The following is a 20,569-nucleotide window of genomic DNA, read 5'->3' as shown; positions in this document are numbered from 1 at the left end:
CCTTGCTCTAGGTCGCCTCAGCAATGCCCAGGAGGTGAACTGGCACTGGTCCAGCTACCAGTTCACACTCCATAATGTGGTCCATGGACTTGGCTCCCTCTCCTTCCCTTGCCAAGTATCACAAACGGATCTAGATAGTATGATTTATTTTATCAAGAAAAATCCAATTAAAAAAGATCACCAGATCTGGAGATACATGTTTTTCACTGAAACAAAAAAAATTCTGAAATTTTTATCAGAAAAGTAACTAAAGCTGTCAAGCTTCTAGTGGAGTAAAAAGCACAACATTTGCCCCTGAGATATATGGGAATGGAGGTGTAAAGCTGAACGGAAATACTCTAAACTAGTGTACAACTACCTTGATTTGTACTTACTTTGAGTAAATGTACTATGTTTACGTTCCAGTTTCATACTGACTAGTGTGATATTGACTTAAATCAGATTAAAGTTGTAAATGTCACACAGGGACTGATCATCACTCCACTGGTGAGACATGCAAAGCTCCTCAGGGTGATTTAAGAAGACCAATAGTCCATTTACTGTGTGTAGAGAAGCTGTTAATGTCACTTCCCTCACCCTCCTTCTCCAGTGTGACTGTGCTGCAACCCCAGTACCTGCAGCAACATCAGCAACTCACTCTGCTGCGCTGACTCCTGTTTTATCCAAATGACGTTCAATGCATTTGTCGTTTTCCTGCAGGACAAACACACGCACACACACATATAGGTCATCTCCTAAGCGTAGGCTTCACTTCACAGCCTATAACGTCGGTTATTTTAGATGTCATCCCTCCCAATCCCCCTTGACAGGCATGCGCCATCTCCATCCCGATTGTTGGGTGAAAAAGTGGGCAGTTCAGGATTTTCATATCTGGCTTCACTTTCTCTCAACTCCCTCCTTTCTCTCCGAGTGTCGGAGTCAGTCGGACAGCAGTCCCAGCTCCCCCTCATACCTGCGCAGAGCATCCAGAGCCTCTATCCCCCCCTTCTACAAAACAGGACAGTCGCAGTGCAGCAAGCTGAGAGGAGCTGACGGAGAATACTTTTTACAGCCAAGAAGTCAGTCCATCCTGCATCAGCTGAAATGCTGCTGAGGAGAATCCGGTAGGTTTATTTCTTTATTTGCGTTTTGTTTGGGCTGTTGTGTTAATGACACGCAGTAGGTGCGGTTTGGTATAAGTTCTTTTAAATTCATAATGTCATGTTAAATTATGGAGTCATTTAAAGAAAATTACCATCTTTACTCGTTAACTACATTTCAGTAGTTGCTGTTCTCCAAGGAGGTCCTGAAACTGTGGCCGGTAATTTATTTTCTCTGACGCACTATAACTTTTTACTAAATTGGTTTTGTGTGGGGGTTTTTTCTCTCTCTCTCTTTGGTTTACTTGCACAGCATGAACCCACCCACTGTGTTTTAACAGAGGATGTGGCTGCATGATATGTTTCTTAAGAGCTCTTGCTTTTTCCACCTTCATCATCATTATCATCATCATCATTAGTCCTCATGATGGTTAAATAATTGTGGTGCGTTGTAATGACTTTTTCACACAGGTGAGCATGCAGATTCCCAAGAAACTAGATGAAAAACTATTTTTAAAAGATTCTGGGATTAAAACATGGATGCTGATGATTTTAAGATATGAAATGTTGCTTTGTCCTGCAGGAGACATAGAATCTGCTTTTTGTCATCAAGTGCACACTTTGCCTCTTTTGTTTATTTTCTTCACCCCAGGGCTCAGGTGGACTTCATTAATGGACAGGTAGAGAAGGAGAGAAAGAGAGAGAGAGAGAGGAGAGACTAAATGATGACATTGCAGACTTTTACTGATCCGTCTCTCATATTTCCAGTTGCTTTTGGGTCTGATATTAGTGGAACAGGTAAAATTCAGAGCACTAATGTGCCAAATCTGTCTAAAATCTACAAATTTAAACCATCCACATTGAATTTGGTAGACCCACATTTTAGTTATAACATCCACCCTGATATTGATGCTAGATGTCTTTTGTCGTTGTTTGGTTGACATTTTATTAATTGGATGGTATGGTGTGCTGATGTTGCATAGCGGTAAGGGCGGGGAAGCCTGTATAATACATGTGGCAGTATGGTGATCAAGAAGCTGATGATCAAGAGGCAGCAGGAGTGGCTGTTAAAGATAAGTTGTACTAGAAATAGGTGGAGACTGCTTCTAGACCTCTCCATTGTTTTTGACATTCACAATTCAAATATTTAAAAATGAATAATGAAGTCAAAAGAGGTCATTTGGAGGTTTCTAGAACCTCATAGTCTTTAGAGCAGAACAGAAACTTGTGAATATGCAGCATGCCATGGATGTCCCTTTGCTGTTTGTCATTCCCTCTCTTCCTACTGTCCTATCAAAATAAAGAAAAATGCCCAAAAATGTGAAATAAAAACATGAATGATGCAAGATATAATAATATGAGCTCATATCTATATGTTTTTTGATTAATGTAAAGTCCTTAGGTTTATTCTCCTTATTTATCTGGCTGGTGAGTGTTTTTGCTTGGTGTATAAAGGCGTGTCAATGGTCGGTCCAAGGACTTGTTGAGTCGGGTCTGAGATCAGCTATTTGTTTGAAGCATGCTGTGACTCTCTCCCAGGCACATTGGATGGTGAATGGTCTGGTGGTTGGCTTTTCCATCCAGTAGCCATCTTGTTGGAAGACAGACAGTGGGTTTATTGGAGATGTCTGCATGCTGTAGTTTGGTAGGCAGAGGGAGGGGGTGCTCTGAGTAAGTGCAACTAATGGGATGTGTGGAGGTGTTATGTTTGAGTCAGAGGACTTGTGTTGAGTGAATAGTCCCTCTTAAGTCTAACAGAGGCGCATAATAACTGGTACTGAGATACAGTGTAGATATGGCTGTACAGCATGTGTTAATCTCAGAGAAGTAGTAGAAGTATTTTATGGGAGATCATGAGTCTTTTGTGACCATCTACACCAAGGATTTACAGTCTGGTTACCAGACAGGGGTCAGCATTGATGAATTTTCTGGGACCTCGTCTTTGGTTTTTCCTTACTACAGAGGCCAGATAGGGTTGAAGCAAGAACTGATCACAGTGGGAGTCTGTTATATACACTCTTAATCTGTTCATGGAGAATTCTTGATCACTGCAGGTTAAATAGAAAATTGGTTGTTACTGACATAAAGCAGGAAAAGATAGAAGATATTTCCAAATATTTAACAAATTACAGCATAAAGAAAAAATACCCATATTGATTGCAAGTTTGCAAGACTTCCCCAAATGTTAGATCTTGCATTAGTAGATCTATCTTTGAAAATACCCAACATTGGTTTTCACCAACCATTTCACAAAACCATCGCTAAGTTAGTATGTTACTTCTTAGTAACTACTTGCTAACATCATACCCATGATTTATTGAATCAGGTTGCACTATTAACTAAATTAAGAAAGCTCTAGTGACTAGTAAAGATTTTAGTAATGTGTAAATCGGTTGCAGAATTATGAGCTCTAACCAAGTGGCCAGAGTCACCACAATGAGCTTCACAAATCTGATTATGCTCACATAAACTAGCTGTCATTCGAGGTCACTATGCTACAGTATTATCATCTTGTAACAGCATTTTGAGAAAGTATCAGGTCAAATGTGTTGACATTATCCTATAACCTCCTTTACTCTGTATATTATCAAGCTAACATTAGCTTTGTCAGTTCATATTTGGCTTAATGTACCACTAACAACTAGTTTAAATGGTACAACCTGAAATTATGCAAATCTCTACCTAGTAGACACTTATAATTTGGTTCAATTTGAACGTATAGATAGCTGGTGCAACCACCTTTAAAACCTGTCCATCCTCTGAGAGAGAACTATTATATTGTGTGGTTATGTGCATATATTAGGTGTATATATTACACATAACCACACCAGATACTATCTGAAATCTCCCGTTTCTTGAGGTTTGAGCTCCAAGTTGGCTGATAGTAGAAGTATTAGATGAATGGGTAGGATTACTGATGGATGATAGGAGTGGAATAAAGAGGCAACACTCACAATGCGATAGAAAGTTGTACTAATGTTGGTTTAATGTGCATTTTAAGATGTACAGTAGATCTCTACTTTATCATAGCCTCATTGGAGGCAAAGCCAACTCCCGCTCAGCACTGCACGGAGTATACATCAGTCAAAGCAGCGTCTCTGTATGTTTGACCTGGCTAAACTGGGATCAGCAGTCATTTTCCGGCTTGTTGGTGGAGACAGGGTTTGCCTGAATTGACCTTGATGCAGAATAGCTACTGCAGAGGACCACCCACATATAGTGAGCAAGCTTTAGCTGTCAGTGCAGCACTTCTTTGTTTACTATTACTTCTAATGATTAAAGCTGCCAATGTTACTCTTAGCCTGATTTTTCAAGCTTCTTCTCCACTAAGAACCGAAATGTTAGTCTGCAGCTGCTTACTGTACTTGTCTGTCTCTGCAGGAAGAGGGAGACTGGATTAGTTCTGCTTGTGGATAATGCACTGGCTGCAGTTTCTAGATGTAGTGTAAATGCAGTAGGTGGCATTGATTTTAGCTTTATTTGTCTTCATTGTTACTCTCATTAAAAACAGCAGAATTGCAGAGTGCCTGGTGGAAGAAGAAAAAAAAAAGTGACCTGAAAAAGTCACAAAATAATCAGCAGCAACCAGAATTTTCTCCCCTGTCATCAGTCTGAATGCATTTATAAAAGCACTCTCACAACAGTCCCGACCATTCGAGTGTGCAGTGTCTTAATGTGGTCTTTATGTACAAAGCCGGCTCCATGAATGATTCTTAGTGGTTTAAAACTTCCCTTTCGAACTTTGAAAAGAGCGAGAGAAAGGAACGAGAAAAAGCAAGCAAGTGTGCCAGTGCCCCGTCCTTTAATTTTCCCCCGAGGCCTTTTGTAAGGGAGTTGGTATGAAGTGAAAGCACAGTGTGCAGCTGTCCTCCTGGCCCACTGTTCGCTTTTTGTGAGACGTTTTCTTGTCAAGAATACTAATAGTGATACCAGCCCTGTGGAGTCAATCCAGCTGGCGAGGAAACAGACAACAATTATTCAGCCATCAAAGAAGGCCATTTAATCTGACACAAGTTAGTGAGCTGTGTTTGTGCCGACTCATACGAAGGATGTCTCTGATATACAGATGCAGTAAAAGTCAACTTTATCAGTGCTTGTTAAACTTTTGGCTCCCGTCTGTGTCTCGGACCTTGGTAATATTTATTCATATTTTCTTTTTTTTATTAGTTTCTTTATCACTTTGAACACACGTGTTGTTTAGACAACTGAATGGTATATGAGGCTCATAATGAGGCTTAGTGACAAATACTGCCATCTTATGACTGTTTATTAAAACTTCATCTTGACAGAACTGAATGAGGTTGGCACACACACACACACACACACTCAAACAGAGACCACAGTTTTGTTGTGTCGGTGGCATCGGCAACAGTCAAACAATCTAGGACTTTCTCTGTTTCTCTGTCCTAGAAATCTTTTTGTCCTTTAGGCAGGAGTAAAAATTAGTGCACCTAAGAACATTTTTGAGGTACTTTCATACTACATACATACCTTACTTTCATACTACTTTGTATTTGTACTACTCCATTTCAGAAGAAAATATTGTACTCTTTACTCCAGACAAACACCAGTTAAGTAGTTATAAGCAGTAAAAACTGGCTCCACTTTGACCAACTATAACATTGAAGTACTTATTGCATGTCAATGCATTAAAAATAATGGTCTAATAATTGATATAACTCTGACAAGACCCACTCTGCATAATGGTCTCTTTTACTTTAAATACTTAAAGAACTTACTTAAGTTCAATTTTCAACACAGTAACTTGTAGTGGGTTACTTTTTCCTACCTCTGTATGAAGGGCTACCTTCGTGTATCAATAATTCGTATGAATTAATCTATTGATAAATTTTTTCATAAATCAATTGGAAATATCATATCAAGTTAGCGTCTTCATACAGCTTGTTTTGTCCATCCAACAGTCAAAAATTCAGAAATATTCAGTGATGAATAAACAAGCAAGAAAATCAACAAATGATCCATATTTGAAAAGCTGGGACTATCTTTTCTGCCAATATATTTTATATCATCAATTAATGATCTGCACTTGGCACTACTGCCTTAAATATTAATTGGATGAAGAATTACTTTGGGATTTTACTTGGATTTATTCGGCTACTCAGTCAATTTCATGGTGTAAGATTATATGTAAAACTTACTTCAGCTCTCATTGTTTCAGTGGTTGGATAACAATAACAAAAATGTTCCATAAACAATATTGAGTTAGAGATAAACACTGTATGTAGTAAAATACTATAACTAAACAAAATCCAAAAATGGATGTAATTACCTGAGAAGAAACACTGGAACATCGGCATTAAGATTCTGCCACATTTCTGAATTCTAAAGGCGCCTTTGACTCGTCAACCCTGAAAAGTAATTTGGAGCCGGAGCTCTGCTCTTTAATAATGAATGAACATTTGCAGCTTCATCATGGCTGCCTCAGGAGGTTGTGTGAGGTCACTGTGAGCGTCCTGCCATGCCTGCTGGGTTAATAACAGGGCCAGACTGGTGACGGAGAGATGGCAGGATGCCGCTGGGCTGCGATACCGTGTCATTAGCTCCCGGAGGTGATGAATGGCTTGTGGTCAGGAGCTTGTGCTCATAGCTTCTCTTTGAAAACCAGAGAAGTTGCTCTTTCATACTTATTTAAGTTTTTAGTTATGTTTTTCAGCATTTTATGAGATTTGTGTGTCACACAGAGATTCTGCTCCAGACTTATGATTACAGTGATTTTCTTCAAATCTGGAGTATGCTGCCAGTGTAGTATAATCATATTCAGATGTGTTAATTAATTGTGTTAATATTATTATATTGTGTGGCATTCTATTTTTAGGGTGCCTTTTTATAATAATTTGGGTCATTTATAGTTCTTTTTCTGTTGATCAATGAGCTTTGTCCTGTTAAATATACTAATTATAATAATATCATATAATAAAATTGAATCATCTATATTAGACTAAATATAAAACACCTCATACTATAATTATAATGTTGTTTTCCATTTCCACCCAGTATAAACATTACAAGCATAATCTAAAATATTTCAACAACTGTTGGATGGATTTCCATGAAATTTCATATAGACATTCATGGTCGCCAGAGGATGAAACCTAATGATTTTGATGATTCCTTGACTTTTCATCTAGCTCCACCATACGATCCATATGAATGGTTAAAAAACAAACTTTTGTAACCTTTAGTCTCTTCACCCAGCTGCATTTATTCCCATATACGTGAGCTAAAACCACAGTGGGTGGAAACTGTAGTGAAGTTAACACAAACGTGTGCAGGTTGTGACCTTTACTAATGCAATAAATCAGTTTGGTGAGATCAGCAGAGCATGTCTGCTGACAAGCTGAACCAACACAATCCATGACTTCCAATATCAGAAAGCGCTTTGCGTGTTAAAGGTTAAACATGCGTGAAATTGGAAACTGGAAATTGGAAATAATGTCATTTTTGTCTTCTTTTTTTCACCGAGTTTACTCTAGGAATGCTTTATTAATCTTTATTGATGTCATATTTGATCTAATCTTAATGTTAAATGTGTTTTCCTCTTTGTCTCCATAGACATGTCCAAATACTTCTCGTTGCAGTCTGCCGTCTTACTGTGGCCTTCCCTACACAAACCCCATCTGCATTTGGTATGTCTACATTTCCCCATTATCCCTCACTTTCAGCACTCATTCATAGTTAGAAGCAACTAACACAAAGAAGCAGTGTTGCAGTCAAGACCAGCTAAACCGAGACCAAGTCAAGATCAAGACTTTGAGGGGTTGAGATCAAGTCAAGACCAAGACCAAGGCAGGGCGAGGCCGAGTTAAGACCAAAACCAGTATAGAGTATATACAATATATAAGACAGTATATAGCGTACTTAGGTAGCTAACATGTGGGTAATACTCGCCATATATCTTTGGGTGAGGCACCTGCCTCGCAGCCTTGGAAGAGGGCAACAACGTTTAATAGCTGTTACAGTGCATAAATTTTAAATTAGAAATGAGTCAAGTTATTGGTGTCATTTGGAGCAGGATGTATTAGTTCATATTCATTTCTTTTTTTAATGACTTCTGTTGTGCAGAAATTGCTGAAGTCAAGGGTCAATGGTGAGGTCAGGATGAAAGAAAGTGTTCAGGAGCCTCTGATGTCTTATGCTGTATTATTTATTGATGCTTGGCCAAGGAGAATTAGAGACACTCTCAAAGTTCATCAGAAGTGCCTGAGTCGGTCTCACATTCTGCCGAACTTGTGCTGGTGGATAGACTTTAAACCCCAAGATAACACCACAAATACTATATGCCCAGAATTACTCAAACAAAATGTTTTTAATCATGGAGGTGTTGTTGTCAGAATATTCTAGTCTGGAGACACAGATGTCTGTTTACGCAGATTGGAGCATCAACGCCCAGCTATCTATTATGTCTAGGAAGGCAGCAATAGGTCTCTTCGACCCTGGTCACCACAGTGTTGAGATAGACTGGCACCTACTGTTACCAGTCAAAGCCAAACAATTAATATTGCTGAGGACCTCAAGGCCCACATGTGAAGGGTAGAAAATTCTATAACAACTTCCTTCATGAAATACTGAGTTTCATTTTTTAGAAGAACTGCAGCTTTACAGCTGGCTCGTGGTATTGTGGTTAAACCTCGACCTGACCTCTCTTGTCCTCTCTTTAGTTTTCTGTGTCACACAGGTGTTTGCTCTAAAACTGCACACTGTAGAACAACTTTTTAAAGTGTAAAAGTATTTTCAGTTTATTATGAAACTGTGGTAGGACAAACTAGACAAGTGAATAATATGGAAACACTGGTGATATCCCCATAGTTGTGGTCTTGACCGGTCTTGAAATAAAATCCTCTTTGTCGAGTACTACAACACTGCAAAGAAGCCATGATTCACTGTTGGCAGCACATTTACAGAGCTGATCTGTTCTTCACGCTCTGTATCCTTTTTCTTCTGCAGCTGATGTCCAGCAGCTCCAGGTGAACATCCCCCACACAGGTCCGATTTCCGCTCCACTAGGCAGCTCCATCTCTATCCCCTGCTTGGTGTCTCTGTCCTCCCTACCTGCATCCTCCTCTCCCTCCCCCGTTGCACCGCGGGTCAAGTGGACTGTGGTGTCTGGTGGGGTGGAGACGCAGATCTTGGTGGCACGGGGTCAAAGGGTGAAGGTCAATGAAGCATATAGAGATCGTGCTGCCTGGCTCAACTATACTTCCGTCCCTGATGACCTGTCACTGTGGTTGGGAGATTTACGCGCAAGTGACTCGGGTCACTATCGCTGCGAGGTGCAGCAGGGCCTGGAGGACGCCAGCGACCTTGTGCAACTCAAGGTCAAAGGTAACTAGACGAACGTGGATCATCACTGGTGTTCGGAAAGATTGAAATTAATATTTAGATGATGTACAATGCATCATATACTGTAGTAACAAAAATATAGTGTGTATATACATATTTTACATACATAAATCAAAACATTTTAAATCTGGCACAAATAGTAATTTATCTCTTGAATAGGATTCCTTGAAAGTATCCAAAACACATGAAAAATATATAGTACCAAATGTCACACACATTATTATTTGTATTATTTTGTTATATTTCCTGAGATTTTAGTTTAATAAATAAATACTGTTAAACCATTATTTTTTGTCTTTTTCTATTAGTCACATACTATTGTTTTTGTATAATCTGAATATTAATGTGTGCTTATGTTTGTGTGTTCAGGCGTTGTTTTCCACTATAGAGATGCTTTGGGTCGCTATGCGTTTTCCTTCCATCAGGCCCAGAGGGCTTGTGAGGCCATCGGAGCACAAATTGCCACTGCTGACCAGCTGCTGGCAGCTTATTATGATGGCTACGAACAGTGTGATGCAGGCTGGCTGGCAGACCAGTCTGTCAGGTATCTCATCACCTGAAATTTAATTAAAAACTGCATGGTGCTGACATTCAGTGAAACACACAGACCTTTCATGCCTTGAATGTTCACACTGTACTTTCTTTGAATCTGTGAATGAATCAAATTCATCCTGACTTGTGTTTGGCATCTTTAGAAAGTAAAGGATCTCCGCTAGAATTTAAAGTCAAATTTATAAAGTTCTTTTCAAGAGAAATGCAGTTTCTGTTCTTGCAGGTACCCAATCCAAGTGCCCCGTGAAGGTTGTTATGGAGACATGGATGGCCAACCAGGAGTGAGAAACTACGGGACAATGGATCCAGATGATCTATACGATGTTTACTGTTATGTGGAAGAAATGGACGGTAAGAATAATAATACCTATTTCTATAACTAAAGCTCGACTCATACTTTAGTTAGATTTAGAGCTTAAAAAAATACAGTAACAATATATCAGATTATTTATTGAATTGTTTTGAATCGAATTCAGTTATGGTATGCAAATTTGTGTAACAAGATATTTTATAGTTAAAAAAAATAATTGCCCTCTAGAGGATAATCTATGTAATAGTGTTTTTAAATGATCTCATAACTGCAGTTTCTTATTTCTTACCAGCCAACATGTAAGTCACTTTTACAGACATATCTGTCATAAGCTAAATATTTTATGTTATTTTATGTTAGATAAATATCTTTTTTATGTCTTATGTTTGTAGGAAAGGTGTTGCATGACTTCGTCCCACAGCAGTTCTCGTTTGATGAAGCGCAGTCATACTGCAGAGCAGCAGGAGCAGAGCTGGCTACAACAGCACAGCTGTACTTGGCATGGACCAGAGGTCTAGACCATTGCAGCCCTGGCTGGCTGTCTGATGGCAGTGTCCGTTACCCCATCATTACCCCTAGAGAGCGCTGCGGCGGGCCTCAGGCAGGTGTTAAAACCCTCTACCGCTTCAGCAACCAAACAGGCTTCCCAGAGCCATCCAGCCTTCATGATGTTTATTGTTTCAAAGGTTAGTGTTTTGTGTCTTGTGCATAAAAGCAAATTCAAATGACACATCAGACTGCAGTAGATATGTAAAAGGCATGTTTTATATACTTCTTAAATGTAATTTTAATCATTTATCTGCCTTCTACAGATAACAGAAATACTCACACAGATTCTCCCATGGACTATATGGCCACAGAGCCTGAAGATATCAAACAAGATGTTGTTATTCTTACAGAACCAGATCAAGAACTTCAACTGAATCAAGATGCAGAACAGGTGGAGCTCAAAGCTCAAAGGGTAGTTGAATCTTTTCCCATTTTCTCCAGTCCTTCCACTGAGGAAAACCTGGATGATACACACCCAACAGTTATATCAGAAACAACAGAGTCTTCCCTCATCACCACACCTACATTAAACCTCCTCCAAGCATTTGATGAAACTCCATCTCCCATAGAAATGAGCTATCACTCTGAGCACCCTACAGCATTCATTAACAACACTGTCAGCACCACAGAATCCTACAGTTCCCCGCAAAACACGTCATTACTGTCCAGTGTTCACAATGAAACAGATTCCCACCACAACTTGAACTTTACCTTCCGCCCATCTGAGTCTGATAGCTCCACAGAGTTTCCTGTATCATCATATGAACCTCTCACACATAACCAGACAGTTATAGACATAAATCCTGAGGAGAATACGCAACCATCTGAGAGGCCAAAGGATTCCCAAGAAATACAAGAGACGACTTTGAATTTTAACAGGTCACAAGCCAATTACAGTGAGCCAGGCAGCAATCATACTCAAGAGGAGAGTTTCTTGGAAGTGTCCCTTGTGACTCTTGAACCTATGGTTCAGGTGAAACTGGAGGAGGAAGCAGTAGAATATCCTGTGCAGATGTCTCTCTCAACTCAGTCATCAAAAAAAGAAGAACTTGTTACACAACCAGCACAAACTACAAAATCCTCCACGATGGAGCATACTTCATTGTGGACACCTCTGGATGGATCTGGAGATATTTATCAAGGTATGTCAAGCATAACTTTAACTCCATCATGCAAAAAAACAAACAAATGTCAGTATCTTGGAGTTTTTTTTTTGACATTTTGGGAAAGAAGCTTCTTCTCATTCTTGCCAAGAAGGGGAATGAGAAGATTGATACCACTCTTTATTTTCTTGCAGTTCCCAGTCTTTGTGCTAAGCTAAGTTAATAGCTACTAGTTGTAGCTTCATACTTAGAGATATGAGAGTAGTGTCAATCATATCATGAACTGTCAGCAAGGCAGCTAATTATTATTATTATTATTATTTTTAACATTTAATTATTATTTATTTATTATTATATTATTATTATTATTATTATATACATATTTTCAGCTCTGTTAATGCTTTATGCTCTTTTCTAGAGAGTGGCCTTGATGTTGATGCTGTCATCTTCATCTCCACATCAGAGACTCTTAATTCCAGCTTCACCACTCACCCGTCACCTTCTTCTTCAACTAGCGGCGCTCCTGCAGAGTCTCAGACTGTACAACCTGATGTAACGCTCTCATCTGGGTCACGTCATTTTGACAAACTGGACTTGGATATCCTCTCAACAGCACCGCAGTTGTGGGAGTCCTCCATTTCTAAACAGGAGGGAAGTACAAGCTTGGAAATTGAAGATACAGTCACTATGGAAAATGGAGAAAAACAGCTTCACCCAACAAGGCCCGAAGACAACTTTGTTTCTGGAGTAAGTTTACCTACGACTGAGTCTCCAGAGGGTATGAACACCTCTCGTTTGCCTACTGATCCCACCACAGCACGGTATCGAACATCAGGTTACAGAGTGTATTTGAAAACTACGACCACTGAGTATGAAGAGGGAAGTGCACATGAACCTGGTACAGTTACTGCAATTCTTGAAGATGTTACGCCAAGCATTAAAGAGGAAGTTACAACTATTCCAACCCTCAAAGAAGAAATCAAAGTTTTCCCAACTCTTGAAGAGAATGCTGATGTTTCATTTTCACTGGAAGAGGAAGTTCATGTTGCCCCAACCCTTGTCCTTGAGGAAGAAGCTAATGCTGCCCCAACTCTTGAAGAAGCCTCAACCCTTGAAAATGGAACTAACATTGCCCCAGCCCCAGAAGAAGAAACTAAAGTTGCCCCAACCCTTGCCCTTGAAGAAGAAGCCACCATTGCCCCAATGATTGATGACAAAGCTAGTATTGCCCCAACCCTTGAAGAGGAAGCTAAAGTTGCCCAAACCTTTGGAGGAGAAGCTACCGTTGCCTCAACACTTGAAGAAAAAACTAGCGTTGCCCTAACTCCTGAAGAGGAAAGTAGCCTTGCCCCAACCCTCGAAGAGGAAGCTAAAGTTTCCCCAACCTTTGGAGGAGAAGCTACCGCCTCAACACTTGAAGAAGAAACTAGCGTTGCCCTAACTCCTGAAGAGGAAACTAGCACTGCCCCAACCCTTGAAGAGAAAGCTACCATGGCCCCAACAAATGGAGAGGATTCTAGCCTTGCCTCCACCCTTGAAGAAGAAGCTAGTGTTACCTCAACACCCGAAGAAGCTACTGTTACCCTAACCCTTGAAGAGGGAGCTACCGTTAACCTAACCCTTGAAGAGGAAACTAGCATCTCCCCAACCCTTGAAGAAGAAACTAGTATTGCATCAACCCTTGAAGCAGAAATTAGTGTTAGCCCAATCATTGAAGAGGAAACTAGTGTTGGCCCAACCCTTGAAGATGAAGCTAGCATTGCCCCAACTGTTGAAGAAGAAGCTAGTGTTGCCCCAACCCATGAAGAAAAAGCTAGCGTTACCCTAACCCTTGAAGAAGAACTTAGTGTTGCCCCAACCCATGAAGAAGAAGCTAGCGTTGCCCTAACCCTTGAAGAAGAACTTAGTGTTGCCCCAACCCATGAAGACGAAGCTAGCGCTGGCCTAACTCTTGAAGAAGAAGCTGACATTTCTCCAACTATCGAGGAGGACTTTACTGTCTTTCCTCTCAGTTCACAAACATCTAAGTGGGCTCTACTGACTACCACAACTGGACCCCAAGAGTCCCTGAATGATCTAGAGTACAGCAGAAAGACATCCCCCATTACCTCCACAACAGCTTCAGATCCCTCTTCGAGTACAAAACCTGCTGCTGCTGCTACCACGAAGTTGACCACCACCACCACCATCACGACCACCACGCACTGGTCCAGACGTACATGGAGCCCAACCACCTCAACACCAAAGGTTTTCCACAAGACAGCTGAACCCCAGAAGGTGACACCCTTCATACGACCAGTGGATCAAGGTCTGGTGGATGTTGAGTTTAGTCTCACCCAGCCGCCCACCCTGCTTATCATGCCCAATGAGAGGGCAGCTGTAGGCGGTACAGGGAAAGCATCAGGTAATGTTAAAGCCACTCTCATCAGCCTAACCGTCCTCTTGCTACTCGACGCAATGATGTACTAAAATACCTGGTCTGTCCTCTGCCCCAACCTGCCTTTGTTCCATTTTCTGTAAAACACCTCCCCTCCTTTTCAAATGACTTCCCACGTTTGTTTCACTTTTTGTCTCAGAGAGCCCACTCACCTTTCTGACTCCTCCCGTTTCACCTTAAAACACTCCTCACTTCTCTTCTTGTGACCCCACCTCCCCTTCAAGATGCTCACACTGGGACAGCTCCCATTTGACATTTGTCAACAGTCCAGTCTTGTTGTGCATGATCTTTTCTCCCTCATCCAAAGATTGACTTCTGTGAAGTACTGTAATATACTGGTATGTTTAAGAAAGAGTTTCAGTGCTTCTACAATGATTTTCTGCAAGAGTGATAATAATAGGATCGATAAACCATTTCCCAGTATCTTGATTAGTGGATTTTATTTGCAAATAATACATTTTTGCACCAAACAGGTGCAAATTATTTTCTTCACCATCACTTTCTTCTAGCTAACAGTGTCTTTTGCAGTAACCTGGAAGTAACTTGATAAAGGTACTTGATATTTACCTGGAATGTAACTGAGATTACTTGTCCAGTGCAGCAGCAATAATGTTTTATATTAAATTCATAACTGTCAGGTGTTAAACTTTCTCCTCAGATTTTTAGACTTTTATTGCTACTTTAGAGAGTCAAGTACCAGAAGCACAGTGTAATTATGTTTCTAAGCACAACTATTGTTCAGTGCTGATTTGTTGTGAGTTGTTGTGTTATGAGTGAGTCATTAGGAATATGTCTTTATTTGTCATTTATGAGTCATTAATGTTTCATACTCAAGTCATGTTCTATTGTTTAATCATGATCTTCTGAAATGTGTACAGTATTGTGTTTTTAGGTGTAAGAAAGATAAAAATCAACTAATCTATGTTTGTTTCTTGTCTCACCTTCAGTTGATAAATCCATCAGTTAGTTCCTGCTATTAGAGATGGCAACTGTAGTGAGTGGTGCAATGTATGGAAGCCAAATTGTGCCAAGAAAAGATTAAAAACACATGAAAAGGCATGGAAAAAACAAGAATATGACTATATTTTGATTTGGCAGAAATAGGCTTCCATAGATTTGGCATAAATGTGAGGATAGTATAAATGTGTGTGATAAATGTGACATAGCTTCTTCTAATTAAGGGTATTAACAAACAGAGGACAAACGGGGCAATATTTTGACAGGGGCAACCTTTTTTAAACAGGTTTTTACTATCAGCATTATCTGAAAAGCATTCACACCCTCCAGTCTGACAAACTTTCAGACAGAGACCAAATGCTTGCCTTAATAAATGAATATTGCAGAAATCAGAGCATGCAGATGCTTTGGTATTTTTTCACAGTTAATCTCAGCTTTAGCAAGCCTTGATTTGGTGAGTTTATGGAGCCAAAGGAAAAGAAAGACAATGGGAAAGCCACCACTCATTCAGTAATTTAAATAACTACCCTCGTGTTATCACCCACAGTACAGGCAAATTATTTTGTGTGCTGTTTGAAGGAAACACAAGAAATCATGCAGACTTTCCACAGAAATACAGCTGTGTATTTTTCAGCAAAACTGAATGATGTTTTTACCTTCGACACATATGATTCTCATTTGACTTGTGTAAAGCAGTAATTAACTTCCATACACACCACTCAGACAAAAGACACATCTCTGAAAATAGAGGTGTGTGAGCGTGCAGCATAATGACAGATACCATAGTTCTCGTTTACAGGGTATCAGAGGAAACAAATAAACCAAATCCACTTGTAAAATGTTTAATTTCAGTTTGAATACACATGCCTCCATTTTTCCCTCTTTTACAAATTTAGAAAAATTGATCTGGAACTCAAACTGCTCTTTTTCTTTACTTTAAACAACCAGGCTGCATTTTTACAGTGGCAATTTGCCTGAATTACAGTACAGTACACTTGTACAGTGTAATCATACAAGAGTTTGACAACACAAAGTAACAGTAACAAGACCCAATCTAGGTCAACACAGAAATTTCTGTCTTTCTCATAAATTTTTCCCTCAAATAATTTATGAACTCCTCAAATAATCTGCAATTTGTAAATATGTTTTCTTTCCCTCAACTTAGTTTAGAAGAGTGTGAACAAGGGTCCTGTCTGAGTTCTTTAAAAGTAAGAGCAAAAAGATGCAGCCTTAAACAAACGCTGAGAGACATTATTTGAGCGATGGAGTGGCCTGTGAATTACATCACAGTGAGTAGAAGTCACATGAAACATGACACCATCATCATCATCAGAGTAAGAAGATTTTTTACAGGAAAGACCTGTGTCTTTATCAATATGCATTACTGTGTAAATGTCTAACATACTATAGTAATATCTAATGACCAGAGTGAACTTTTTTTTTTCCTCCAGCACAGAAACAGACAATTATTTATCAAAACATATCACAACAAGTTCTGTTGATTAACGTGTATAACTGTTTTGCTGCATTTGGAAATGAATGTTGTTGAATATAATGTTTTGGCATGTTAAAGCCAAAAAAGTACAATTTGAAAAGCAAATTATTAATGAAGAGTGTGGGGAGAAGAAGACAGAAGGTAACAACTACCTGTTGGAGAAGACAGAAGAGGACCTGAAGTTTGACCTGATGTGACCTGAAGTTTGTCCTCTGCTGCCATCTGTTGGCTCACATGCAACGTTCCGCAATGTTCTTTTAACTGTCCTGTAATATGTCATTATTATTATAATTATTATTATATTTGAACATATTAACCTATGTCTGAACGTGTATAATCTACATGTAGAGTCTCAACTTTAATCACTTAACTTTAATCTCTATTCACAAATACTTTTTGATGCAGCAAATGCTGATATTTCTACTTTAAATACTTCAGATACTCGAATAATATAATGCTCATATATCCTGTGTTCTCATGTAGTTGTAGCAGAATAATCTGAATTGGCCCTCTGGTTTGTTTCAGATGCCTGTCTGGACGACCCCTGTCTCAATGGAGGCACCTGCACTGACCGGGACGGGCAGATTAAATGTCTCTGTTTACCCACATACGGAGGAGACTTCTGTCAGACTGGTGAGCTGAGCTTTTTTGCCTTTTTTGCAATGGAAAATGCTTCTGTCATGTCTGTTGGGAAGCTGGTAACTGATTCATAGAAGTAAATAAAGGGAATTCACACAGTTATGTCTGCGGCTTAAAAACCTGTTGAGACAATCAAAGGCTGTCCTGTCTTCTCTGGGATGCTTTCAGACTTGGAGCAATGTGAACTGGGTTGGGATAAGTTCCACGGTTTCTGCTACCGACACTTTGGCCAGCGTCTGAGCTGGGAGGTTGCAGAGCAGCACTGCCGCATGCTGGGAGCACATCTGGTGTCCATCATGAGCCCTGAGGAGCAGAATTACATCAACAGTGGGTTCAAACCTATATGAGTGATTTATTTATTGTCTCTTGAACAGTGAATATAATACCTCATTGTCCTCACCAGGTAACTACAAAGAATACCAGTGGACCGGTTTGAATGATAAGACCATTGAGAAAGATTTTCGCTGGTCTGATGGCAACCCGCTGGTGAGGAATGCTAGAAACCAGGAGAGTGACTGAGCTCTGACTGAGTTGAGGTGTTTGTAGGTTTTCAGATGAGAGACGCATCACTGGAAAAAAAACCCTGAAACAACAGTGAGAACTTTAAAGGGGCATTCCTCTGATTTTACACCTCATGATGAGTTTACTAGTCATGAGGTGTACTATCTGAAGGAGCTTTGTCAATTCTTGATACATATTACCTTGCAGAGTTACAGTGTGTGTATTATATGCAGAGTCTTTTTGTAGTCTCCTTAAGTTTAAGGAATAGTCAAACATTTTGGAGAACTATGCTTATTCACTAGACGAGTATTGAAAAGATCGACACCACTCATGTCTGTATGTTAAATATGAAGCAATAATACCAAGCATACATGGTATAACATGTTAACCAGCTAGTGTTGGGGATGTTGGTAGTTGGATTTCTGGACAGAGCCAGGCTAAACTGTTTCCCCCAGTTTCCAGCCTCTGTGCTAAGCTAAGCTAATTGTCTGCTGGCTCAAACACATATGTACACAAACAAGTAAGTACATGTCCCAAAATGTGTAACTATTTCTTCAAGATATTTGGTATGTTCTCCTTGAAATGTGATACTTTCTATATTATAATTCTCCTTTTTTCTATTCTAAATGTTGGATGTATGGATTATCTAATTTGATACACCCCTTGGTGAGTTCACACACTCGCTCTGATACCAGACTTCTGTCATTTGTCGAAAGAACATAGTATTATTGTAGACATAGTTTATTTCCTTACATGCAAATTGTTAAAAGAAACAAATTCACCTGCATCCCTTCTCTCCTTACATACAGCTGTATGAGAACTGGTACAGCGGGCAACCAGACAGCTATTTCCTGTCTGGTGAAGACTGTGTAGTGATGGTGTGGCATGATGACGGACGCTGGAGTGACGTACCCTGCAACTATCACCTTGCATACACCTGCAAGAAAGGCACCTGTAAGTAATAGACAGGGGCCCTTATCAAAAGTTTCCACATAATTTACTGTATGTTTCCCCACTGAGGACTTAACTTGTCTCAATTTTTCCAACAGCCTCATGTGGTCCACCACCCAAGGTCCGAAATGCCTCCATATTCGGAAAGGTTCGACAGAGATACGAGACAAATGCACTTGTGCGTTATCACTGTAGCCAGGGTTTCCAGCAGAGACTGAATCCTCTGATCAGATGTCTGACTGGAGGCAGCTGGGAGAGGCCTCAGATCCTGTGCATCCCCGGTAAGATAAAATATGATCATAAGTCAAAAAACAACAATGAATTTAACCAATTATTAGTATTTACAGGAAAAATAGAGAGTAGCTCTTGAACATTGCTCTTGAATGATCTTTCAGAGGGCGGTAGTCCAACCCAACACCCTGATGTGACGTCACCAACCAACAGCAACTCTGCCGCCATTGAAGACGAGTTTGAAGCCACTAAAGAGACGCCACAGTACTGGGACATCAAGTTTTAAAAGTCAGCCATGCTTTGTCTTGTCTTGAGCCCTGTCTTTCTCTTTTAAATTCTGCTGTTGTAACATGAGAAGGTGACGAGACACAAATGCTTTTTACCAATGAACGCTGAGACACGACAAAATGAACCACAGATGCATAAAGACACAAAGTTTTCCTCTCTGCCAAGAAGCCTGGGTGCACAGACAGGCTTTGTTTTCCATTGAGGGAGTTAAATGTTCCTATTTTGTGATGTCCTTTAGAATATTTTCCACTGTTTTCACTTTGCTTGTGAGATTTTAAGAGTTTAATGTAGTGACTAGCAGAGCAAACAAAAGGTTGAAGTGAGTAGTTGTCTAGTCGTTTTCACTAGATGAAAGATGTAAATGCTTGAACTTTACAATGCCAGCTCCAAATCTACATTAAGAACTGTTCTCTTTGTGGTTCTTTTTATAAAACGGTGCTAATATCTTCAACATGTTTGTATCCAACAGAGATGTTTGTTTTCAGTGTGATGTAGGAGTAGAAAAAAGTCCCTACTTTTTCAAAGAATCTAACAACTCCAAAGCACAAAGTCAATCTTAACAAATGGTCAATAAGTACTGTAAATACATTAGTTTTCACACCTGTGATTGCTACCTGCATTTTTCTGAGAGAAACCTTTAATTTCCAGCAGACACAGTTTTGTTCATCAGCTTTATGTTGTAATAAAGTTTTGTAGAACAGAACAAAGAATAAATTGTTCTCTTATTTTACCCTTAGCACCGTGTGTGGCCTTCATTTCATGAGTGACTCCACTCACAGACTGCCAATTTTACTTCACTCAAAAAAATATGAACTTTTGTTTTTGCTCCTGTTTTATCACAAGTTAAATGGTCTTAATAAAAATATTGAAAATTTGCAATACCCTACTCTACCCTAATACTACCCTCCTACTTGTTGCCTTCATTGGGATATTAGGGTAACACGAAGAGAAATAAATCTTTTGTGTGTACAAAATAATTACATGAAAAACAAGAGTAAAAACAGTGTTTGTGTTTATATATTTTCTCAGTGTATTTAGTCTCACGAACACGTAATATCACTTTTATGAATTCTGTGATATTCCGCAATGCACAAGGAATTTCATGGGAGAAAAGAT

At 39.6% G+C, this 20,569-nt stretch overlaps 1 protein-coding gene across 1 annotated transcript; it reads left to right on the top strand.

Moving 5' to 3' along the window:
* The first annotated feature begins 873 nt into the window (after positions 1-873).
* LOC104927582 (brevican core protein-like) lies at positions 874-20,178 on the top strand. Its single transcript, XM_019254784.1, has 14 exons — positions 874-1,103; positions 7,653-7,726; positions 9,045-9,422; positions 9,810-9,984; positions 10,216-10,343; positions 10,695-10,988; positions 11,115-11,993; positions 12,373-14,358; positions 17,369-17,476; positions 17,651-17,809; positions 17,886-17,968; positions 18,793-18,937; positions 19,033-19,215; positions 19,330-20,178. The coding sequence occupies exons 1-14, from the start codon at positions 1,084-1,086 to the stop codon at positions 19,449-19,451; spliced, it is 4,734 nt and encodes a 1,577-aa protein (XP_019110329.1). The 5' UTR covers positions 874-1,083; the 3' UTR covers positions 19,452-20,178.
* The last annotated feature ends 391 nt before the right edge of the window (positions 20,179-20,569 follow it).

The sequence above is a fragment of the Larimichthys crocea genome, chromosome XIII (assembly GCF_000972845.2).
Source record: "Larimichthys crocea isolate SSNF chromosome XIII, L_crocea_2.0, whole genome shotgun sequence".
Classification (NCBI taxonomy): domain Eukaryota; kingdom Metazoa; phylum Chordata; class Actinopteri; family Sciaenidae; genus Larimichthys; species Larimichthys crocea.
This window is presented reverse-complemented; position numbering and strand designations above follow the sequence as displayed.